Source organism: Fringilla coelebs (genome assembly GCF_963513975.1).
Source record: "Fringilla coelebs genome assembly, chromosome: 6".
Lineage (NCBI taxonomy): Eukaryota > Metazoa > Chordata > Aves > Passeriformes > Fringillidae > Fringilla > Fringilla coelebs.
In genome coordinates, this window is record NC_140034.1 from 21,451,311 (window position 1) to 21,477,906 (window position 26,596).

The window sequence follows — 26,596 nt, forward strand, 5'->3', positions numbered from 1 at the left end:
GCACCAGCCTGATGTCACAGTCAAGCAGAACTGGATTTTCTTCAGCTGCTTCTATCATGGACTTACTGAGCTGCTGAGGCCTGAGATTATTCCTGTGCAAAACAAGACCAACCAAATCTTGAAATCACCAGGTATCTTAGACTGAAAAAGTCATTTATGTGCAGATTTTCTGATCACCTTCTGGGTGGCTATGACTTTTACTAAAATGCCTGGATCTCTCCTGCCCCTAACTGAAATTGGAAAGCTGTCACATTGTCACCCCATACCAAGACACTTGCATCCATTAAAGATAAAATGTAAGAATGTATTGTTCTCTTTATACTAGACATAATGAAAAACTCCAAGTTAGGAGAGCTTTAGTGGTGAATAACTGGCTATTTATCCTGTCTAAAGCACTTCTGTCCACTCTAATACAGTCCAGAGGGACATTCACACTCTGCATTGCTAGCAGTAGATTAAAACACGGCCTATTAGGGAAGAGGGTCCCCTCAGACCTGTAAACTGCCTCAAATGTAAAATTCAATATCTGCTTATCAGTGACTGCACCTCGTGATTGGCATCACTTTCCATACACCTTCACTCAGTGCTAGGCAGCACACCTGCAGAAGGAACTTCCTGGGAAGGAACTCTGCCAGAAGTGGGCAGGTAATAAAAAGCCTCACTTCACTGTGATCTTCCCAGGTTCTCTAGGTTTTTGAACAATCTGTTTATGAGATTGAGAACCTGAAATACAGAGCAATAGCAAGGAATAATTTGTCCTCCACTCACATCACTGTTAGTCCTTGTACTGTTCAGGAAAGCATTAAGGATGGTACACTTGATATCTCTGTCACAAGGGTGGGGTAATAAATTCAAACATCAAACATTTTTTCCTAAAGACCAGAGTTCAGAAATTCCTTAGACAGAGAAAAATAGGAATTTTGTAATCTCAAACTAAGACCAGGTTTTCCACATCCAAAAATCACTGTTCAGAATAACCTGCAGGGCTGCCTGTGCCCTGAGGAAGTCTGGGACAAAGGGAGAAATAAAGCTACCCATCACAAACATGACATATTTGCTGATCTGGGTGGCAGACAGAAAGTGCATTCTCTAAGAATGGATTCTGAATCCTAATAAAAACGTAGGTGTTTGATAAAAACATCAACAGCCACAGTCTTAACACTCTGTACAGTGGAAAAACTGTTTGCTTTCACCTAAAATGGCTCCCAAGCCCCTAAGTGCAGAAGAGATGGAACTAGGAGACTAAATTGCAAAACCCATCCCATTTAGATAACTGGCATCACATGTAAGGTCAGGGCAGTTAATCACTACCTCTTTGCTGAAAATTACCCATAAAGGATATTAGATGCTCAATACTCTTACAGCAATTAGCTCTTGTTGATATGAATATGAAATAGGTACCTAGTAAGAGTTACCTAGGTAACAAAAAGAAGGAAAATAATCAGAACAAAGATGGAAGACAAGTTAAATTTGGGGGATGGCCAGTTCAGATATATGTTTGGAGGACTGGAGGATGCTTTCACATGTATTATTTGGCCAAATCTCCAAAGTGTACCAGAGGAAGTGAGATTATTAGAACAGAGTCCAACACAATTTAACAAAGCATGGTATAAGCAGATGGGAGCGTGGCTATCAGATTAACTTTGCATAAAAGCTGTGGCAAATCCATCATGAGGTTTTCCAGGCTGTGAGAAAGCCTGACCAGAACTGGCTATACCAGCAAATTGTGTTTACTTCAAGGATGAAAATTTTCTCCTCCCTCATTATACAAGGACAAAAAAGCGGTGGGGGAGAGAGTCTGACATTTCCTACTCTCAAATGGTATTTCTCTATAGAGATAAAAGCCATTAATCATTACTAATTAAAACTGGGGGGAAAGAAAAAAAGGTAGCTACATCTGAAGGGATTCTTTCAGTTTTTCCACTTCTTGTTGCTAGCTCCTTCTCTTGGGCTGTCTGCAATCTGCACCCCTACTTTTTCTGTACCCACTGGAAGGGGTTGAGAAAGCTGGGCTGCAACTCTGCAAACACAGCCTTCAGCTGCAGGGAGAAGAGTCTGGCTGCTGCCCAGACAAGCAGGAGGAGTTAGGAACAGCCACATGGATGTGCTCCTCACATCTGCCCAGATTTAGAGGAGCCACACAATCCAGCCCAGGAGATAACAAGCACTCCAAGTTCCACAAGGACAGAGTGCTAGGGGGAGCTAACAGCTGTTACCTGGGGCTGAAGCACGATAGTAGAACCTCCTGTGAAACTGGTATCAAGCCTTGGTGTCCCAGATGGTTTCCAATTTGAAAAATATTTGGGACACCATCCAGAAGCCTTCCCACAAGGGATGTAATTAAAGCCAATAATGAATTAAAGCCAATATAAGGAAACAGAAGAACTCATAGTCTGGAAGTTTCTACAGTCTAAAGGATCCTGTACAATTTCAGAAATTATTTAGACAAAAATTACTTCATAACAATAGGCTCTGTTTGAGCCTGACTGTAACAGCTGCCTATTGGGACACCTTTGATTTAAAATAGAGTACATTGCAAAAAATAATCTAAACCCAGCTATCTGTATGTACTTCACCCGTAAGATTTCCCCCTCTGACTGCTCATGGCATCAGAATATGGTATTTCTTTTTTTCATATCTTTCATATTTTTCTTTCTCCTGCTACTGCCAGTACAAAAAATATGAAAAACAGCAGGCTACCTGCACCAGGAAATAAACAAAGCACATCAGAAAATTACTTCCTGTAAACTGAAATAAAATTTAATTGTATTTTTCAAACTTATTTTTCTTTCCATTTCCATCCAGCTTTAGAACAAAACAAATCAGAATCCGCACAGCACTTCCAAATACACAATAGCATAATCTTCAATGACAGTTAAGGGCTGACTCATTCTTAACAGCAATTCTATCAAGTCAGAAAAAGATTCTGCAGAATATCAAAGCAACAAGGGTTGTATCGAGGCACATTGCACCCTTCTCCCTGGGGAGCACACAGTTACACCTACAGCACTTGCCCTTCCACAGCATGTCACTTTACACTGCATAAACATCTTCCTGTGCTGGCTAGAACAAATACCACAAAGGGAGGAATACAGCAGAAAAATACACAACCAAAGCAAGACAGGCAAAGCCCTCACTCTTCCAAACAAAGTCAAGCACTGAGCAACCAGAACTCAAGAGATATTTGGACAATACTCTCAGACACATAGGATGATTTTAGGGGGTATCCTTAGCAGGGCTAGGTGTTAGACTCGATGATCCTTGTGGGTCCCTTAGAGCTCAGGATATTCTATGATTCTGAGAACTATGGTGTTAAAACTGCCATCTAATGGTGAAACTGTAGCTTAGAAGCAGGCAGAGTAGACAGCGTACAAGGAAATAAATCCTGCTTTGACCTGCAGCTCTTGGATTCAGATTGACAATCACCTTTCTCAGCAACATTTAATTATATGCTGCTTCCTCCAGCACAAGCTGCTGGTGAAGCAAAAGTGTATGTTTTAAGTGACAAAACACATTTTCATCAGGGATGTGATTACTGACTCAAACTGCCAGATTTGATTTCCAGTTTTGTGCCACACATAAGAGACTGCACAACAAAGAATATAATAATGCCAAAGTTCAGGCTTAGATCATTTGAGGACTGATAATGTCCTCTTAACTTCTGATGAAAAACCCACCAACATTGAACACATGCAGAAATGCTGAGTTAAACCATCTACATTACTCCAGTGATATAGATTTACTGGACATTTCAGCTATTCTAGAACCAGATCACTGTCAGTCATCTGTCATTTACCTCATGATCCGGTGGTACAGGTTCCAAATCACTTTCCTGGTGACTCAGGTATGGGCAGAATTTTTGGCCTTTCTGTGTACCTGAACCAAAGGAAGCTACTTCAGACAAGTCAGTATTTGCCTTTCCACTTTGCTTAAACTATAACTAATAGTACCTCTTTATTATGCTTGCACTGATCCCCTAATAATTGTAGAGTCATAGAATGGTTTGGTTTGGAAGGGACCTTAAAGATCATCTAGTTCCAACCCCCTACCATGGGGAGGGACACCTTCCACTAGATCAGGTTGCTCAGAGCCCCATCCAACATGGCCTAATAATGTTGGCCTAATATCTAAAGCAGAAGGACAAGAATTAGGACTCCTGAGATCTATTCAAGAAGTCACTTTGTGATTTTCCTTATTCAATCTGAAAGTAGGAAAGAATGTCATTTACCTCTCTTCAACAACAGGTTTTAGATTCTCACTTAAGCAATCATCACCAAATAAGCCAAATATATTAAAAGGATACCACTAACAGAAAAATAAAACCTAATGAACTACTAGGTAGTTGAAGGTACTATATGCCAGGCACAGACACTTCTGGAATTCACTTCTGACAGGTTATTGACATCTCATTCCATACTATCACCAAAGACACCTCAATTCGCTCTCCCTTTTAATGCGCAAGTGAGGGCCAGCGAAACTGTCAGACTCGTGATGAAAGACAAGGATACATATAGAAAAAATGGTTCCTTCATAAAACTCTCTCCAAGTCATTCAAGAGTTTAGAATCTCAGAGCTTAATACATGAGCCATCATTCCCCATATCATTGGAGAAAAGGGATGTTAAACTCTTCACCCACAAAAGCAGGCACGTGGTCTCTTTAGCAGAAACTGAGACATTTCAATTTTCACTATAAAGTGAATCACAGGCTCTTACACTGGGGCTTAATCATGATCCTGAAAGTTCAGTACAACATCTGTAGTGAACATCATGCTCTGCTTTCTTCTAAGGGCTCCTGGAGGGCTGCAAGGGTACGGGGGAAGCCCGGAGGGTGGAAAAGCTGCGTGTATTAAGGAATTAATACACTTCAGGATGTATTTCAAGTCTGTTTGAAGACAAACACAGTGTCAAGCTTTTCCCCAAAAGGGTAGCTAGCAGGAACTTAGCAAATCAAGCAAGCCACCAGTAGCTGGGTGAGCAGAGCAGGTGATGGGGATGCAGAAGCCATGGGTCCCAGGGACTGGTGCACTAGCTCAGACACTCTGGGGGCACAGTGAGGGGCAGATGTCAGGGCTGCTTGAAGCCATTAGACAGTGAAGGAGGCTGTGATTGCCTCCTCACCTGAGCCACTAGTGCTGAGAAGTACTTGTTATGTGTATTTTTTCAGGGGACAGCAGTGTGGCTCCTCCCTGGGGTAGAAGAGAAAGCAGACACACAGCAAATCCCAGTCAGTTTTCTGTGTAGTGACACTGCCACGAGCTCTCACTGTCACTTGCTGAACAAGGTCCCAGGTTTCCACTCCCATCTGCACAAGTTCTGGACCAGCAAGGGCTATTTCAAAAGAAGCTTTTCCTAATTTACACCTGGAAAGGATAAGACACAGCTCTATACCACAAATAGCTGTTTTCTAAAATAAGCAGCTGACGTACTCTGACCAAAGAGGGAAAAGAGTAGGTCTGCTAATAGGATGGTTTTCCTGTCCTCGATTCCTATTATTTGAAGTCCTCCACAGGATTTCAAAGCATTAAGATGCACTCAGGAATGTTTTTTGAACTGGCCTACTTTCACAACAGAAACTGAGACAGAAATAGAAGACAGCTCATCCCTGTCACACTGCAAAGCCAGGACTGTGCAGGGACACAACCCACTGTCCACCACAGCTGGGCTGCTGCCCTCCATTTTCTGGGTGATCCAAGAGCCACCTGTACTTTTCATCGGACAAACCCTGAAAAATTCTCAGAATATCAAACAAGTCAAAACAATTAAGAGGTCAATAATTCCTTTGGAAACTGGAAAATAATCCACAAGCCTAAAAATAATTTAAATCTGTAACGGAAAGGGGACAGATCTTGACATCACTTGAAACATAGATGGTAAGACTCTATAGATACAGCACCTGTTTTTCTTTCAAATTCTGCAGATAGAGAGAGACTCAAAAGGGGAAGAATTGAGGCACAAGACAGTTTTTTAAGATTTCAATTGGCCTTTTTTTTTTGGACTAGAATTTATTTACTGCAGAGTTAAGCATCTCTCATAGTTACAGATTCTCTATTTATATCTGCTAACTGTGCAAATTTCCTGGTTCTCTGATTCCAGACCAGCTGCTGGGCACAGCTGTGCTCCAACAAAGGCACCAAAACCAGCAGGATTGCTGTGGGACTGTCATACTTCCCTAATTTCATCTGCATATGGAAGAGGAAATCACAGTGCTTTTCTCACCCACTCCTGACACAGCTCAACAGAACACCACCAATGTAATTAAAAAATAACCCTCAGTGATAGATTGCCAGTGTGAGAAGCTCCCAAGCTTTCAAACATTGCACTAAAACTTCCTGCACAACCTACAAGGTTGCTAACACAAAAAATGCAGGAATCTAAGTGAACAGTCACCTGCAAACCAAAAGACAGAGCAGAGGACATCCTGTGAGCAATGTGACATGTGGAGAGATGAAGGCATAGAATTGCAAGCAGTATAGAGTCTGGCATCAAAGAAGCCTCTGTTTAGTGGGAAGAGGAGGAAGCAAAAGCAATGCAAGCGGGCAGAGCACTCAAAGCCTCACAACACACTGCAGGCTGCATGACCACATACAGCTATGTGACATCTCAATCTTGAGGGGGTTTTTAGAATGCAAATTCCATATTTCTGCGGGCCTCAAACTCAAGCATGCAGCAGGAGCAAGCCTGAACCCAGCAGAGGGGACTGGCCCATCCTCCTCGTGGCATGCACCGCTGGAAGCCTGTCCCTGCTTCCCCCACCCTTGTCCTGAGCACCATTCTTACCTCATGGCTGCTTCACACCCTGAGCACCTTACTTAGATATTTGGATTTCACTCTCAGAGCTGATGGGCCCCTAAGCACTACAGGGGGCAACACTGGAGTTTGTCAGGATTTACTGATTTTATTCATCAAAACCTAATTGATTTGCCAAAGATCAAACAAAGTCCATGACAGAGCAGGACTAAATGCAAGTGAACTAAATAGTGGACTGGTTTTGATGGTGTTTTAGGGCTTATGCAGATGAATAATATTTTGGATGACAGCTTGTCAGTCAGAAAAGTCTTCATCTGCCACAAAGATGAACAGTTAGCAGCATACTTGCTGCTTCTGCTGATGCACTGGCTGGAAAGAATGAACCTTACAGTAGGCTCTCCTCACCAGCAAACTGGAAACAGCATTCCATGCTTCTCTTTCTCACATGAATCTGTGAATACCTCTTCTAACTGAAATTTGAGCTTGGGGTCTGAAGGGTTTTTGGCAGCAGCTTTTCCCTGCAGTGCGTTTGACAAAATCTCCCTTTGCAACAGTCTTTTCTCATCTGATACTGTACACATAGCACATAAATTGTTTCTAGTTTGCCCAAACATGGAGTTTGTTCCACAATTCTTTGAGACCTAGCAAGGAAGCTGAAGTATCAAAATGTTGTGTTTTTAGCACCATTAACTATTGTACCCTTCCTACTTCAGTATGAGTTATTATAACAAGAAATTACATAAAGAATCAAACTTACTTTGCTAATCAGTGTCTTGCATGTTGTATAAATTTATTCATGTACTCACTAATTAGGAAAACATATGCAGTCATTAACAGGATTTAGAAAGGAAAACAGGTCTGTTGAAGTTGGAAGACATTTCCAGGTTTTGATTCTGGGCATACATTTCACAGATTGATTCAAGCTAGAAGCAGAAGAGCTGGCTAGATCATGAAGCTCCCCCCCCTTCCTGTCCTCTTACTAAGCATATTTCATAGAAGTGGAGAGCAGCCTGGCCCTTCTCTGCCATTTTAGCCATCCTAGTTGCCTAACAGATGGGATTTCCACCCTTTTCTAGGATTCCTGTTACAGCAAAATTAAAAAAAAAAAATTAAAAAATTAAAAAAAAAACCCCACCAGCTCATTGTTGTGATAGTATGATAGCCACCATTTTCTTTTCTTAATTTAACCCAATATTCCTGTCCTGTGAACTTCCTTAAACAATTCCCCTTCCTTGGGAAGGCAGTCCTCCCATGAGAGCTGATTTGTTTTCCTCTCCTCAGGTTATCATTTACCAGTCAATATGTACTGAACTCTTCCAATCTTTCTCCATAATTCCTCCCTTCAGCCTCCTGATTATATTTCAACTTATTTTGCCAATTTCCTTCACGTTGTTGGATTTTACTCTAAGCTCCACAACAGTGCTTTCTTTACACCTTTTATACTTTTATTTCTTGAATATACATTTTCATTTGTGTGACTAGGAATAGTTCTAACTAGCACAGTTGTAGCTGAGTACCCAATGGCACTTCATTAGTACACAATTTAAGCGGTGAGGAGTTGATATTCAGGCTTTATTATCTTGGCAAAGGTCAATGGGTAAAACTATTTAAGGCTCCTTTCTTGTGTGCTCTGTAAATCTCATACCACCATTGAGTTAAATACATCCAGCCAATCACTGACACACCATACAAAATTTCATCATTTGTTTAGTGCTTTATAAAGGGCAATGAATTATTTTACCTTTTCAATGCCAAAGGAACAGGAAAGTTTTTTCCCCTTGAGTGGCTCAAGTACTACAGCATTTTATCTATAAAAGGTTGCTTGTGTATCTCAAAAAAATACAGCATCGTGTCTCAACAACCACACAAGGATTGCAATAGCACTGCAGGTGTAGAAAAGTAGAGAAGACAAAGTTACTGCTATTTCTAAAGAAAACAGCTGACCTTTACAGATTTTAATACACATTGCGGGTCTAGCCAATGTTGGTTTTTTGGGGAGATGAACTCAAATTATTAACACACAACACAAGAGTGGCCCCTATTTCTGTACTGATGAAGAATAAAATACTCTGTGTCAAGTAGTAATAACAGGAAAATTAGTTAGATAACACAAAAATAAGTACCATTCATTAGGTTAAGCTTCTACCTGTTCTGATGGCAGGATGTCCATTAAGATTAAGAAAAACTATAAAACAGAAGGTCAAATATTGGCAAAAAGTACAGATTTTGCTGGTCTTCAGCTTTGCTCATCCTAAAATTTGAAGCTCTTAGTGATTCATGAATTTCTCCACATTGCAACACTTTTATGATTTTAGAAAGTCCTAAGTACCTTGCTTTTTGGGGAGGGTGTTTTTTTTTGGTTTTTTTTTTTTTTTTTTTTGCAGCTGGGGAACATAAGGCACAGAAAAAGGAACTTGGCTACAGTTATACAAGCCAGAAATAGAATTCTAAGGCATGTCTACATTGTACACTTTTGTGAAGCACCACATTAGCGCAGTCCTATATATGTCAAGGCCTGTTTTGTGAGAAGCCCTGACCAGACTTACTCTCCAGCCTGGCAGAGATGCTGAACTGACGTGACACAACTCCCCGCTCATCTGCAGGTACTGCCACTGTAGCAGGCAGCAGACGGTCTGGCAAAGCAAACAGGACCACACATAATGTAGCACAGGATGCTCTGTGCCCAACACACTGCAACACAGCTTCTGAACAGCATCTGCAGGGCAGCTCTGCAAAGATTTCTCAGTAACAGCATTTGTTGTGCTTTTACCCTGGTCCACGGGAAATCACTGTTCTTTAGCTCTCACTGTCAGATAACATTTTCTTAATCTTTACTTGTTCCTTAAGTTAAGGCTTATACAACTTCAGTTTGCCTTATTAGCACATCTACTAACTTCTTCCATGTTTTAGTCAGTTGGAGACCCCTGGATTCTGATCAGACACACAGGGAGTGATATCTGAGTGAGCAATGCTGGGTAAGAGAGAGGCTGACCCGTGGGGAGCTGTATGGTAATCAGCTTTTCATTACTGCATGCTGAAAGGCCAAACTGATTCACGAGTGCTCTTCTGAGTGGGAAAGAAGGAGAAGAAGGGAAGATGAAGGAACTCTGGTTCTGATATGAATTATCTCTATCCTATCACAATATGTATTTATCTCTAGAAACTGCTAACCAAATATCCCAGGACTATATTATCATGTCTGCAGAGATCTGTATTATTTTAGAGACATCAGATGGCTTTCTCAAGGTGGAAAGAGTAGCTTAGTGCCCTAAGAGTCCAATGACTAAATTAGTCAATATCTTAGATCCAGACACTTAAATCCCAGTAAATGAAATAATCTCAAAGTCAGGGTCTGTGGCTAATTACTTTTGTAATCTTGAATCTTACTGTAGGTGCATTAATAGTTCTATATCACAGTTTCCCAAAATATAAAATCATGATGATATCAACCTCAAATACTCTGCATATGGGAAAAATGGCACTTATTTGTATATGATTATTAATCTGCATCCTTATTAATAGTTTAAAGTGGATTTATTTAGCATATTCTGATAGCCCAAAGACAGGTAGGGATGTGAACAACTTCCTGGCTTTCTCCCAGCTATGACCTTGTCTGCTCATTTTAAGTTTGAAGTGTCCCCCATCAGTTATGTGTATGCAGAGGTACAAAAATTCCCCCAAACCTCTTTCTCTGGATTTGGCAGGCCCCACAACACAATGGCAGAGAACAGCCTGAAGTCCATTTCCAGCCATGTTTCAAATGGGTTACAGTTCACTGCCGGAACAGAAAACATCTCATTTCCAAACACAAACAGCCTAATGCCAGGATCCCCACTCCTGCCTGTTTCTGAGTGTCCTTCCTTCCTGCCCTGAAGCTCCCCTAGGTAGCTTTCCCCAGGAAACTGCTCAAGTGTGTAATCCAGAAGCAATGCTGGAGCAGGAAAAAGCACAGTTACCTGAAGGCACCCAAACAGATGCTGAACTACAGCTCCTGATATGCACAATCTCTTCAGTGCCTAACAGGATACTGCCTTTCAAGGGATTGACATGGGAAAAGAAAGTTAGGGATGCCACCCAGTTAAATAGGATTTATTGACCAACACTTTGATGGAGCACATAGATCAAGCATCTCTCCATGATCTGAGTGAAAGGTGTATAGGAAAACCAACTCACAGCAAAAGGGACATGGCAGCTGTGTCAACGCTGCTTCTCCTGGAAGATTTACTGACTGAGCCTTGGCTGGTGGCACAGACTATGTCAGGAACTGTAGGCAACACACACAGACACACAAAGAAAGGTGCATTTTGATTTTTACAGCTTCTAGAAAAAGAACAATGCAAATGAGAATAGATGGGCTCAGCAAATCGTCACCAGCCAGAAGGAAAAGACAAAAGAATAAAGAAATCACAGCAGTGTAAATCAGCCAGGGAGAAATGGCTAAATGAGGATACTGATTGCTAATCTACATCCTGTCACTCTGACTTTATAAACAGGTGAGCTCAAGAGGCCATGTGTGCAAAAGCAGCTCCATAAAAGCACTGTTTTCCCCAATCTCATCTGTATTCACAGTGGGCCAGGTTTTCACTTTATGGCTGCAATGTTCCTGTTTCTCCTGCAGGTCCATTAGCACTGTGCACATTGCACAGTCAATACCAATTCCAGCCTACACTTTTCTGCCTTTTTTATTTGGACACAAGTCCTTCTGTCTGCTGGATTCATTACTCTTCGACATGGCTATTTGTAGTCTCCCTTTATGTTTTGATTATTTTTTAAAGCAGCCCAAGTGCTTTGACTTAAATACAAAAATTAAAAGATTAAGTGAAAACAGTGAGGCATTTAAAGATGTCATGATAAATCATTTCTGTTTCTCTTTAATTATTTTTATTTTTCATAATTACTTTACCCAAAAAACTTGCAGGCTATAAAATGACCTCCACCTCTCCCCCCCAAAAAATACCAGCCTTTTGTTCAACAAAGCTCCAATCATTCCTTTTCTTATCCCTTTTTCCCACATCCCAAGAAATCTTTCAGGACATTCTTAGTTCTTCTGCACCAGATGTGAAATTTGATGAAACTGGAAGGTGGCAGAAGGAATCTGGCAGGCTTAGGGGAATGGCATACAAGAATTTGAACAAGATACAGAACCATGATGTCGCCTCAGTAAAAGGGAGGGCAACAGCCTGAAACAGGAGTCAATCTCCACCCTGCTGAATTCTGAACCATCTCCACCCCCTTCACCAAGATGGCTAAAGGCAGCTCCTTCATATCAAAATGGTGCTTCCAGCATCAGACTGGGACTAGTGAAAAGTGAACTGACAACTATTACCTGTGCTTTACTTTATTCATACCCTCAGATGACCAATCCCATGTTTAACATGAAGAAAAGATGGAATTATTAAAAATACAACTCTGGGGCAAGCACCTTGGATGCAGTGCTAAATCATACTCTAGTAACACCTGACAGGGAAAGAAAGGTTAAAATTCAGCATTGGTCAGTCCTCCAAGAGGACAAAACAATCAAATTCAAATGTAGAATAAAGGAAATTTGCACAAATTGGACTTGAGAGCTGACCAGCCAAAATGGGGTAGAAGTGATTTGTGGGGCTTGCATCAAAAAATCAGCTTGCAACAGAAGAGAACTTCACTGAAGAAAGGGTAATAAAATGGACAGTGGAAACCTGGGCATTTCTATGACTGGGTACTGAACTCTTAGTTCAGGTTCCTTCCACCTCTAGGAACCAGAACCAGTACAGTAAGATTCTTGCAGAGATATTTTGAAATTCCTTTGTATGCCAAAAACCTGTCCTTTGATCTATTTTTTTTCCTCTTTGGTCACAAAGATACTCAACAAGGAGTTAAAAAAAAAAATAACAGAACTATAAAATATTTGAGACCGTTTCTGTATTCTTGCTTCCTTCCCACTCTCAAACAAACACATGCTTTTTGCCAGTCACTTGCTCAGGGGGAGATCTTGTCCTCATGTGGCAGATGACACACACGGCACAAACTCGATTTTGTTCTGCTTAGTTCCAGCCTTGCTCTGCTCCCCAGGCTGGGTGCACTAAGCTGCCTCATGGCTCTCTGTCTTCAGCAGTTTCACACACAAAGCAAAGGAAACCAGAGCTATAGAACAGGAGTTCCTCCTTTCACCCTTCTACTTTGTAGCTTTATCAAAGACCAGGCAAATCAGAAAGACTGACCTATTTCCTAACCTCTAATGCAAATACTTCTCCAAGAGATGACTAAGGTATACAAAGGAGAGGTACTCTATATATTTCTCATTCTAAGTACAAGCCTAGGGCTCCAAGACCTGTCAATCTAACATGCTTTGCAACTGAGGGGCTGAATTGTTATTTTCCGTTTTACTGATTTAATGAAAGGTAGTGGATAAAAAAAAAAATCACTGTTTAAAATACCATATTTTATTCTTTCTCAGCAGTTTGAAATAGGGCCTGTGGGTATTGGGGCAGTCAGACTGAACTAATTCCACATGACTCTATTTGAATCCTAAACTCTGTTGCTTTGATACAACTTCCAGCAGTAATCTCCTTCAACCTTCCCTGTCCTTTCACTCCCTTCAGCAGTATCACAACATGAAGAATTACAATTCCTTCTTGTTCAGAAATGGAAAAATGCTGTTGCTCACAAGAACATAAGATTTGTGTGGTAGGTAACCCAAAGGGTCCAGCCTGACCACCAGAGGACCTCACCCTAACAGGCAGAACTTCAGAAGTCAAAAGCTGTAGGACATAAAATATGGAAGCATCATGAGACCAACAAACAGCACTTATTATGGAGCTGTTTTTCTTGTACACCCTCCTTGCTGCTGTGTCCTTTTAGTGGGAGGACTTTTGCCTTAATGTGATGGATATCGCCTAAGTTTTATGTTTTACCTATTACCGACTCACCACCTATAATCATCACAGAGCAGGAAGTTGCTCTGAAACTCATATTAAGATTTGATTCATCAGGATGCAGTTTCCCTCTTCTGCACCCTATCTTCCAATTTTAACCTCTTATTCTCGATTACCCAGGATAAAAAAAAAGACAATTCTAGGAAGAAATAAAAATGATTAATATTATCTTTACTTTATACATTCTCAGATGCCTTTGCAGTGAGAGTGAGAAGGGTTTCCCTCTGGAGGGCCATGCCTCGGAGTCTGGTACCTAGAGGCAATGGATTCACTAGGACCACCCTGTGGGCTGCTCTGAGAGATAACTGCATTTGAGACAAGACAGACAAACCAAGCAGACTGGGGGCAGCCAATATATACCACCAAATAAGATCTTTCTATGCTTGTGGTGATGGCTGTGCTGCTGCATATCCTTTCCATATCACATAATAGCCTCATCCAATCAATCAAAGTGTCCAAGGGACGACTGCCTATCTCCACATGCAGAAAGAGTCAATTAAGGGAGCATCATGAATGCCAAGTCTTTCCTCTCCCCCTGAGATGAATAGAGGAAAAGAAATGAGACAGAAAATGCACTGTGCCAGTGCCTGCCTTTAAGCATGATGGCTTTCACTAGGCAAAGCAGGGAGATAGAGAAAGCTAATTTCACAGATAACATCTCCAAGGTCTCTATATAGTAATTTTAAATATTGGAAATAATTTTTCATGACAAATGAATCTACTTCATCCTGGCTTCTTCCATCAAGATAGTCCCTTTAATTGTACGGACAATTGGCAGTCTCAGCAGAAACACAAACTGGTCTGATTGGAGGGTATGGAAAGGAAGTGGGGTATAAAGCCACAGGGACTGAGTTCAGCCACTAAGCTGTAGGAAACTCAAAGACAGAGGTAGTCTGAAGCAATTCTTGAACCTAGTGTCATCAGTTAGTCTCTGGACACCTGAAAAATCACAACAGATGTGGTGCATGTTCATAGTAAGATCATTCTGGATCATCCATCCGACATACTGTGAGACTTGACTGACTCAGAACATTTGCCCATTTGGGGAGATGCCACGGGGCTTTGTTGAGGCAGGTTTGCACCCCTGGAGGAAGGAGGGGAGGTTTTGGGTGTGTAAATGCCTAGTCTGCATAAGACAGAGGGGCTGAACTGTCTCTGCCTGAAGGCTGCAAACCAGGCTTTGAGGCTGATCAGAGGCAGACCTTGTGGAGACAGGATGGTGTCTTTTATCATGCCAAACTGCCCTCCCTCACACACCCCAACCCCTCCTCCAGGGAAGGGTCACATCCACACTTAGACTGATTGATGTCAGAGGCTGAGAAGGGAACATAAACAAAGACCCTCAAAGTACCCCCAGACTCATTTCTGTGGCCTTTGACCAGAGGACTGAAATCTCCTCCACCCACAGGAGGTACCTGAGTATTCCCACAAAGTCAGAGTGTACTTTACTTTAACCCATTGGACTTTGTGTTTTGTTGGCTTCTTCCCCAATACCCCAACAGATCAAGAGGGATCAAGACCATTATTTCAAAAAAAAAAAAAGAATCTACAGATGGTGATAATGTATCTTTTCACTCTTATTCTTTCTTTCTCTTGCTCTCTTTTCCCTATTCATTTTCTTAAGTAATATTTTTATGCTTTCATGCTGCTATATTACTAATAGATAATAACAAAAACTGCTACATATCTGCTTTCCATTGCAACTAAATAGTTCTAAAGCAAACCATATATATATATATATATATATATATATATATACATGCATATTTTCAAGCACTGACCATTCAGTCTCCTTTCATTGTAATCCACCCAAAATGATCTATTAACAAGAACCTGTGTTACTCCTGTCTTTGTGGGGGAGAATCATAACACGCCATCATGTGTCTTGCAGGGAGTAACCCAGGAAAGATATCGTGAAAAGGATAAAATGTATTTTCCTTCCATCATGATGAATTACCTCTTCAAATGAGCTAAGTTTTACTAAAATCTGCCTTCCCCTATGTGCTGGTTTTTGCTGGGGTAGAGTTAATTTTCTTCACAGTGAGTAGTGTGGGACTATGCCTTGGAACTGTGCTGAAAACAGTGTTTACCACATAGAGATGTTTTTGTTATTGCTGAGCAGGGCTTACACAGAGCCAAGACCTGTTCTGCTGTCCATCCTGCCGCACCAATGAGGGGGCTGAGTGTGCACGAGAAGCTGGAAGGAGATAGAGTCAGGACAGGTGACCCAAACTGACCAAAGGGATATTCCAGGCCATGTGTCATCATGCTCAGAATAGAAAGTGAGGGGAAGAGGGAGAAATTTGGAATGATGGTGCTTATCTTCCCAAGTCTCTGCTACACGGGATGGGGTGCTGCTCTCCTGGAGATGGCTGAATGGCTGAACACCTGCCTGCCATGGGAAGTGGTGAACACATTCCTTGTTTAGCTTTGCTTGTACAAGCGGCTTTTGCTTTTCCTATTTAACTGTTTTTATCTCAACCCATGAGTCTGATAATCTCCCTGATCCTGATGGTGGAGGAATGTGTGAGTAGCTGCTTGGGGCTTGGTTGCTGGCTGGGGTCAAACCATGACACTGTGATATTCAGGCAAAACTGACCTGCTGTGACAAGCTGTCCTTCAGTCTGAGAGTTATCTGAACAACATTTTGTGCCTTGACTTATTTTGTGGCTTACATTAAGGAGAAACCATTGTTCTGAACTGTGATTTATATATATATAAAGGAGAGAAACAAAAACATCACTATAATACTGGTCCTGTAGAAGAGGCCTATACTAATAAAAGTATCATGTTCTGTAAGCATTAATCAAATGGTCTTCCCTACCCATCAACATCTCTTTTTGTTGTTGTTGTTCTAGTGCTCTTTACAGGAGCTGACGGTACACAAAATCATACAGTTTTTGGGTAATCATATTTCTTGAACTGGAAGACCTTATGAAAGCTACACTCAGCAATAAACAGCCAGAAGTACAGAAGTTTAGAGAAAAACAGCAGAAATTATCTTCTTCTGTGCCACCAACTAACATATTCAGATGAGATGAAGAGCACCTGGAGTATAACAAATTCACATGCAGCACGGAAGTCAAGAGTGGCCTTAAATATCAAAAGCATATGATGATAGAATCAGGAAGAAGAAACAGGAGGAACATATGGATTAAAAAATCATACCCATAACATTATACGATACAGGAGAGACAATCAGTTGGTTTTTATACGGTCTCAGATTTTCCAGCTGCTCAGCAGATGCTGTTGGAGATTGTCACATCAACGAGACTCTTCGAAGTTAAAGTTCAACAGCATAAAACCCATGAAATGGTCTTTTCCCAAGCAGATGTAATCACCCTGACTGCAGAATTAACTGCACGCTCTTCTGTACTGAGGATATCACAAAGGCATTAGAGTGCAACAAATGCAGTTACTGGTCCTGGAAAGCACATATATTCAGAGTGGCTTTTGACTGAATGTATATATCTATGGACAAAAAAGTTATAATGAGTGGTAAGGATCACAACGTAAATCCACAAAAGTGAGAGACTTTTAAATTGTTCCTTAATTTTTTTCTTTTCTTTCCTTACAAGCCCTTCTTGGCTGAATTGTCCTTATTGGAGCTAACACAACATCTAATGAGCATCATGAGAATTTTTTGAATGCTAGCACAGAAGTTATCCCATAGAAGATAAGGAAAGAATTATAAAATGGAGGATACATAAAAGCCTAATAAGCAGAATAATCCAGCATTTATGCAACTAACAGTAGCCTTCTGGTCTGACAGTCAGTCTCTAAGGAGAGATCTAAGGGAGCTAATCACATAAAGCCAGGTGTATCTTGAGCAGGTCTGTGAACAGCATCTTCCACAGTAGTAGCTGTCTGGGCCAGTCATAAAGGAATCAGCCACAAGTGTTACAAATGGATTGATGGCAAGTGAGAAAATTAACTTCTCACATAAAATGCTCTTAGGAAAGTTAACATTCTTCAGATCATGTTTAATGGAGATTTTACCACAAAATTAGTGATAAACAAATTAAGATGGGTGTGAAGGGATTGTATGAAATTGTTTGGCTAAATTCAGATGGAACTTTTTTTTCTGCAGTTTGGTGACAATTTGGGAAACTGTACAATAGGGACCCTTCTGGTACTAGTAAGTCAGTGAATAGATGAGGTCTAGAACAGACCTATTTTCTAACATCCTACTTTATATGATGAAATCAAAAGAATTATTCTGATCTTTTGATTTTCTTAAGTCCTTGACTGTTCAAGATCTAGCAAGAATTAAAAGAATCAAAAACATTGCATCCAAGACTTTTCTCCTAATGTGCCCATCTCTACTGGGAGCCATCAGTCCTACAGGAAAAGCTATTCAGTTATCTAACATTTCACTGCATACTCAGAAGGTCTGGACAGTCCAAAAGGCATCAACACTTATGAGCTGCTTTAAACAAACCTTCTAAGATGTGATTATCATCAAACATCTTCACTAAAATTAAAAAGAAATCTAACCTGCTACCTGTGCTTGAGACAGCAAAGTATGCAGCACTTATCCTGTGTAGTAAATGGTTCCACAGCAGTTCTTATTACCAGTAATTTTACAACATCTCCCTTCATTGCATACATAATGGGAAGAAGTGTATTGTCATTAAACTGTTCTTAGAAAACACTGCTGCAAAGGCACTTGGCAGATAATAAAATGTGCAGCCCTATGCTCAACATCACCGTTGTTAACAGCAGAAGTGTTGCTGCTCACAGAGAGCTTACCACAAAACACAGAAGAAGGCTGCTTTGCTCAGGATGTTAGTTGTCCATCTGTGAGCCAAAAGAAAGGAGCACTGGTTCCAGCCCTTGGGAGAAGAACCAGAATGGGATATTTCTGTTTTTCTGCAATAAACACTGAATGCAGCTCAGCAAAGGAGCTGTTCCAGCTCAGCTGGAACAAGCCTTTTTTTTTCCCCCCTTTCCCTGGAAAGGACTCAGGCTGTGTCCAGTTCTGAGCAAATGCCTTCTGAGGTTTAAAATCTAAACCTCAACATCTTTTATTTCACTCTTAAATGATTGGAAGTCTCACACCAACCTACCTTTTCCAATATTATATACTTCTTTACAAAAAAAGTCCAAGCAAACTGCAGTCAAACCATTTAAGTAGGAGAAAATGTTAAAAAGTGACTGATCAACAACATTTGATTCTCATTGGCCTAAAATTACTGGACTTTCAGTTGTCTTTTGCTTAGAGTTCTCCCTGGGCTCTTGTCTTCTGCAGCCACTCTCAGTGTTTCAGTAGAAGGAAAGGGTGCAGAGAATTTTCAAGATCCACCAAACAGTCCTCATGCATCCTTTTGAGCCCAGTAGCTACACAGTAGCTACAGAAAACAGATAATTTGAATACAACTCACATTCCCCTCCTCCTGCTTAGTTAATGCCAGGGCTTTGAGGTCCTTTTCAGAGAAGTCCAGGGTACTTTGCAATCACAGATAAGTAGTACATCATCCTCCATGAGCCAGATAACAGCTCCTACCTCTAACATCTTAAGCGCAATTAACAGGGAATTGCAATGACCTGATGCAACTGATGTCAAACACTGACAAATTACAAGGCAAAGGGTAAAGAAGACATTAAGTACTTAAAAAGACCCACCAAAGATCCTTCACAATTGCTTTACAAACCCACACTTCCCACTCCCCTGCATGTCTGCAACAATCCTCCAGCCCTTGCTGACATGACTGGGAACTCACCCTAACTTTTCTTACGTTCAGTTTGGACATGCAGCTCACATGCAACAGAAGGAAGCATAGTATCCATCACTGGAGGAATCTTTTTATCAATTGCCTCAAAGTAATTGATATCTGATGATCAGAAAGCATTCAGGAAGCATTCCCATGGGATTTCAGATATTTTAGGCTCTTTATTTCAAGCTAACCAGCAGAATAGCAGAGCTGTTGAAACAAGGTACTTCAGAAGAGAGAGGCTGCACTGCAGACACTGTTCTCGGGTACTCTACTTTTTCTAAAACTCTAGGATGCAAGAATGTTTCAATACTACCAACAGCACAAGCACCAAGGTTTGGGGTTTTTTTCCTGATGCCCAGCACACCACAACCCAAAACTAGCAAACTCAGTAAAAAGTCTCAGCATGCACTTGCAATTATAAATATCATCATCAATCCACTTCACTGTGCCTGTGATTCGTTTAAGAGCTATCCAAAACTAAATTAAGTTTAGGAGTCTTTTTGGCTTGATTAAATCTTTCTCTTCACCATATTTAACAGCAGTGCAAGAGAGCTCAGGGAGCAGGGGGAGGTGAGATCATTACCACATTGCAGGGCAGTCAGAGCATCACTTGCAGGAGGAATTGTGTCCTGTCTATTAGCTTCTTCTCTTTTTCTTGCCTTTCTTTACTATATTTGCAACATAGTCACACTGAGTTTGACTGCTTAGTAGAAAACCATTGTGGAAAGGTGACAGAGGATGAGAAGCAAGGATTTAAGAAAATAACAGTGTGTTACCTGGTCATCATGGTCTCTGGTGGAAGGTGTGAAATGGGGACCATAGCAAGCTAACTGCCAGCATTTGCTGCTGCCTTTGCTCAGCCTCACAGCCTGGCACTGAGCCCTTATGACCCATGAAAGCACAGTCTGGTCTTTCCCATGCCTTGCCCCATCTCTTCCATGAAATTTCAATAACCCAAGGAGAAACTACATTACTATTAGAAACTATGACACTTTCAGACTGCTAAGACCTTTGTCTGCTTACATCACTGCCGATACCAAAATAATGACTAGATACTGGAATTGTAAGAATGAATTTGAGGCCTTGGCAGCAGCTTTCTGTTCTATTCCCTGTCAAACTCCAGTTACAGCAAGGTTTTCCTATCTGCACAGAAGTACTGCCTTGAGCAGACCACAGTAACCAAATGTTGCATCCAGTGTAGCTGGCTGAATATACAGAGGTGTTATTTCACTGACAGACAAACTCCCACAGGCTTTAGATAGAAGTGACATATTGAATACTGTGTATTTGTATTGTTCTACCATGAATAAAAGGAACCCAGACTTCTTTTCTAGCTGACACAATCAATGTCCTTTTTAGTCCCTTTTAAATGTACAATGTCCTTCATATCACAAAGTATAAAATGTATGAGAAATAAGCATTATAAATGTAGAAATCTTATACCTGGAAGGTGGGAGGTAGACTTTATCATCAACAACATATTGATCATCTGCTTCTGTTCCAAGAGCTGTACGTATGTCCTTCCTATTTTTAGTACTTTAACTAATGTTACATATGCACTTTGCTTTGTCATTAGGACTGATTTTCCGGATAGTCACCAAGCACAGGAGATTCCTCACTCTAGGCTCCCCTGCCCCTTAACCCTTGATCACACATCTTGGGCTGCAGGAGTTACACTCCTCTTTTAGCAGGACAGAAGCGTAAGAAAACAATAAAGTGAGAGATGGCAAACTGCAAAAGTGGGCCAGTAGCTGTCCCATATTACAAGATCTAGCCTGCTCCTTCATTCCTACCCTTATGCACCAGCCTGGCTGCCCTGCCACTCCTGTGGCAGCTCATCAGTCACTACACAGCAGTGCCACTGTGGCATGGCAGCATCCCTCACTTTGATTCCCTTCCCAGTCTCCATCTCAACCATTCTCCTTCCAACACTGTTAGGATCACAGACCAGATGTAATCAGGACTTGAAGTAATCCTGGGGTGTCAGACCAGGAGAATGAAAAGTATCATTGGTAGCCAGCAATGCTTTTTGGTTTTGGAGGCAAAATCATTGAGCACTAAGGCAGTTGTTGACATTAAGTATTTCTATCAGAGCAGTATGAAGCTCCTATGTAACACCACATAAATATTCTGGACCCAAATGCACTTCAATTTGTACAATTTTTTTCACATATCCAGTCTCAAATATTTATTCCCTGTGAGCTGCTTCTCCCATTGCCAAGGAGCAACAGGCATTATAGTGCCATGTTTTGCCTGGCACTGGCACTGGGACTAAACCAGCAACGGGTCTGTGGTTTCTACTTACAGACAAAATTAATTTCTCAGGATTAGGACCTTTGCATACATCTTTTATACTGTTCTGAAGTGTATCATCACAGTTTTGTTCACCTTAAATACACTCTGATTCTAAAATATATTTATTATGACCTCAAGTTCCCATACTAGGCACTAATTCATAAATGTATCTCCCAAATTCAGACTGATTCACATCAGAGCACAGCCAAGTTATAGATCTCAGGCCTGCCTTGATATTAATTTCTCCCAAATTAAAATGCTTACATGCTTTTAACCTACTGATTTCTTTTCACTGACAATAAAAATAGTAAAAGATAATGCCATTGATATATAAAGGTTCATGACACAAACCCTCTTCTTTATGTCACTGTTAACTTTGGATTCTCTCCTGAGAGCCAGGTTCAGGAAATGGACATGAGACAGACTGCATGAAGCCCTGAATCACAGAGCCAGTCACTCCTAATACTAAACAGAGACCAAGGGCAAACATACATGCCATTTTTGTTATACAATGCATTTATGGGTAACACTTCCTTTTATCCTGTTTGTATAAAACCTAATCACACAACAACTGGCCAAACAATTCCCAAGGCTATGGCTAAGAAAACTTCTATCTGATGTTTTCCAGAGTTTTCAAATCCCATGTATTCAAAAGAGGGAACTGCTGAGCCGACATTGGCATAGCTGATGCCCATGAATCTTACATTTTCACCCATGTTCCCCCAGCATGGATGGCAGCGTTGATGCTTCAGCTGTTTTAAGGCCCACTGGCAATTAACTACTATTGCTGCTTAGGGCAGCATGCAATGAATTACTGTCTGTGAGCAGTTTTATGAACAATCACAGAACTTGTACTTGAAAACCTAAAAATCCTATCCATATAGGAAGAATTTTGGTCATTAACAAAAAATTTCTGCAATGAAGAAAATCCTCTGTAGAGTGAATGAATTCCAAATCTCAATTATGCCTAATATTTTATGCATTGTAGCTAAATTTCATGTTCTTCCTCATAAGTGACATGCTACTAAGATTAATATTGAAAAATGCACTAAGTGGGAAAGGTGTTGCTCAAATATTTATAGCACAAGTTCAAAAATATCTGAATTTTGAGTTCTAAGACACATGCTATCACCATGGTGCCAAGTGAGGTGACATCAAGAAGGGACTGAAAGCCCTAAGACTCTGCTAATTGTTTACTGTAATTTCTTGGGTGTACTGTGAATGCAATTTAGCTCAAATGAAGTGCTAATGGCCAGATATTAACAGAAATATAAAAATAATATAAAATAAGAAAACACCCTCTAGAGAGGTGGGAGTTTTTTGGAACCGATCTTAGCCCCATCTTTTTCTGTAAAACCCCTCACCTGCCTCCTTCTGATGGTGGCAGCAGCATAATAATGATAGCAATTAATGGAACCACCTATGTACTTAAGAAATACATAGTTCAAATATCTTCCACTAGTAAATCCTTTCCATGTGATCTGTAACACACAGAAAATTTGCCGGCCTACACAAGCATCACCTGGGCCTCATATCTCCAAATCACATGTCTTTAAATCACAGATCTGTATGAGTATCAATAACATGCAGAGACTTTCCCATGAATCTCCTTCAGATCTGCCTTACCAGAGATGAACTTGGAGACATACTGCTTTTAACACTATCCCATTAGTTGGCTTTACTCATAACCAGCCACCAAGGAAATTTTACAAGACAAAAAAAACCAGGAAACCCAGATAGAACTGGGATCATCATCCATCCTGTGCAGGAAAAATCTCCATAACTGAAGCTCACACTTGGTACAGTTTCCAGTAATTTGTTTGAGACTTCTCACATGAAGCTGCATTTTCCACCTCAGACAACAAACCATACTTAGCTAAAGAAACTCTGGAACCTGAAGAAAAGATCTTCAGAAGGCTTAGGGAGGGAAGTGGCCAAGTAAGTTCATGAAACAAAATGGAAAAGACTGGAAGGAAACCATCAGAGAAGAAAGTTTTCCTACTGTGGGGACTGGAACTTTTAGAATTGGGAAGCCAACAAGGGCAGGGGAGAATCTTATTGGAACACTGGATTTTGTTCTTGCTCTCATGCACACCTTCAGCTTTGTGTAACTGAAGCCAGCAAACACAGCTTACCTCGCTCACACGTTCTACCCCAGTAGCCAGTGCCCGTGCAGTCACAAATGAAGCGGTTCCAGCCATCCTTGCAGACCGCGTTGTTCTTACAGGGGTAGCTGTCGCACTGCTTGGTGCTGAGGCGGGAGCAGGAGGACTTGACCCCGGCGGCGTTCTGCGCCTCTGCCAGCTGCCGGATGTTCTTGCTTCGCCCGTCGATGAACAAGTCTCGGATGCAGCCGACGTAGCCGTAGTTCAGCATCGCCGTCCAGAGCTCTGTGGGAAGGATGAGTCCTGCCCGGTTCTCTGGCAGCCCACCCAGGTACATGTCACCTTCCAGATCCAGGATCTCACTCTCCCCGCTAGCGGTGAAAGGGGTGCGTCGGCTGTTCACTGATATTGTACCTAAACGAGGAAGATAAGGAGACATCAACACTTTCAACTACAGACTCAGCTCAGTTCATTTTTTTCCAATAACTGAGTGAGGTTTAAAGTTCAGCACAGGAGAGTGAAGATTCTTTCCTACCCAAATGGCATTTTAACAGTGTCCTTCACACAGCTCCCTCTCCTCCTGATCCACAGGTCCTAAGTACTTCCATGTGGGGACTGATCATACATCTGTATCCCAAATTGCATTAAGAAGTCAGAAGCATAATAATTCAGTAGATAAATAATTGTATGTAAAATTTGAGCATTATTCAATGGTATTCATCCAGCAAAGGCAAATCTTATTGAGAACACACAGGAATTTGATGGCATAAAGACTAGAGAGAAAAAAAGATACACAAGAGCATTTTAATTCCCACTATATAGCTCTTTTGGAAAACACTTCATCAATACCTCCAAACCTGGACCAACATAGACACTTTTGTAAATGACTTGGAGAGAATGGCTGATGCATTGGGGAAAGCGCTGGGTTACCATTTAGAGAAATCTTTGCAAGGTGGAGCAAAGAACTGATAGCAGTGTTTCATGTAAATCAAAACCAAAAAATACAAAGTCCTACAAGACCCGAGTCACAAAAGCCTCACACATAAGTACAGGCCAATGACCAGCTGGCTAAGGAGCAACTCTGCAGAACAGGACCGGGAAACATGGCAGAAAACTCGAACCTTGATCATGAATTAGCACTGTGAACTTGTAGTGGCAAGAGACACCAGCCGCAGTAGGGTGTCCTGGCTCCAGCCAGAACAGACATCATTCTTTGCAGTAGCGGAAAGGGGCATGGCCAGGGGAAGCAAGTGAGCAATGTGATTTGCAGAGTCTCAACAGGACCACTGAATGGGAGAGTACCATTCTAGCCACAACATAAGGGAATCTCCAACTCCATAGAAAAGGACATTTTTCACCACAGAAGTGGTCAAACACAGAAGCAGAAACCTCAGAGAGGTTTACCAGACTGAAGGCATTCAAAGCTCAACTGCACACAATCCTGAAGAAAGTCTAGATTGAACTAGAACTCTCCAGAAGTTTGTCCCAAAATAAAATATTGTATAGCTTTACAAAGAAAGTTTTCTAGTTTATATTTTATACAGGATAATTGAGAAAGAGAGAGACAAACTTATATGTGAACAGTTATTATTAAAACTGTGATAGCTTCCATATGCTCCAAATCAAATGTAGGCATACTGCATTGAGGTCATTCACATGTATTTCAAGAAATTGTCCCAGCACATAAAATAATTAGAACACATAATACAGAAATATAATCAGAATATTTAAAACAGATACAGAAAAGCAAAGTGATTTGTTTAAGGTCAGATAGTGCATCCAAAGAAAAACAGGGAACATAATGCACATCTCTCAGATTCCAGAACAGTGTACTACTCTGAAAAGCATTCAGCAGTTTCTGTGATAGGGATATCTGCCCGCTAGACACTCATCTAAAAATCAGCAATTCACTCTCTCTAGCTATAAATCATCATATCAAATTGCCTTGTCATTAAGACAGTCTGTCTTCAGAGACACTGTCCAAGCTTTAAGATTAATTCCACATCATTGGATTTTTATCAGACACCCCTACAATAAGGAAGGAGAGTTAATAGAGTTAACTCTATCTATTGTCTCTGTAAAAAAGTACAGTTATGTACACGCACCTTTTCTTCAGTTGTAAGAGGGACCTTCTTAGAGAATTATGGCACAGACACAAGATATTCCATGTGTGTAATTTTCCATAATAATTGAGGGATAATATTGGAGGCAGCAGAGTGTCAGAAGCAACAGAGGCATTACAAATTAAAGGCTCAAAGAGAACCACATTTATTTGATGAATCATTTTGTATCAACAAGCTGGAGCACCACAGGCATTTTCTCTTTTATAAAATAAGGAAAGAGAAAATGTGACAACACACTCACTGTCACACAGGCACCATGTCATGGAGCCATGGGAACACAACTCCCTTTCCAGCATCTCCACTGCTTTTTCTCAAAAGCAGCCTGTAGAGTACATATTACTCTAAAGGTTAGCACCAAAACACCGAGGGCTGAGCTCTAGACAGCTGCTACTGTGGAGAGAACAAACATGTGCAAATGCCGCAAAGATAAAGAAACCCTCTAAAAGACAAGAAATATTGGATAATATGAAGTGTAAAACCTGGAAAAAGATGGTGAGATGGTGAACAAGAAATAGGCTAGTCAGCAACCTAAACATTCTGAGTGTTTTGTACCCTGCAATAACTCCTGCAAGGAGAGGGCACTAGTTTGGATGAACAGCACTTTTAAGACCAAGCTGCTGAGATGGAGAAATTCTGTATTGATCCTAGAAAAGAGCACTCACATAAGCTGACTTTTTTTTTTTTCCCCTCTAGA

General features: G+C 41.0%; 1 protein-coding gene across 6 annotated transcripts in view; it reads right to left on the reverse strand.

Annotated features, from left to right (window-relative positions):
* Window positions 1-26,596, reverse strand: part of NRXN3 (neurexin 3) — a gene marked incomplete at both ends in the record, with an annotated part of 894,988 nt that overhangs the window by 626,081 nt on the left and 242,311 nt on the right. For all 6 annotated transcript variants that reach the window (XM_084208337.1, XM_084208338.1, XM_084208342.1 and 3 more), the window contains one exon: window positions 23,810-24,193. In XM_084208337.1, coding sequence (XP_084064463.1) covers window positions 23,810-24,193 — 384 coding nt within the window. The remainder of the gene's footprint in view (window positions 1-23,809; window positions 24,194-26,596) is intronic.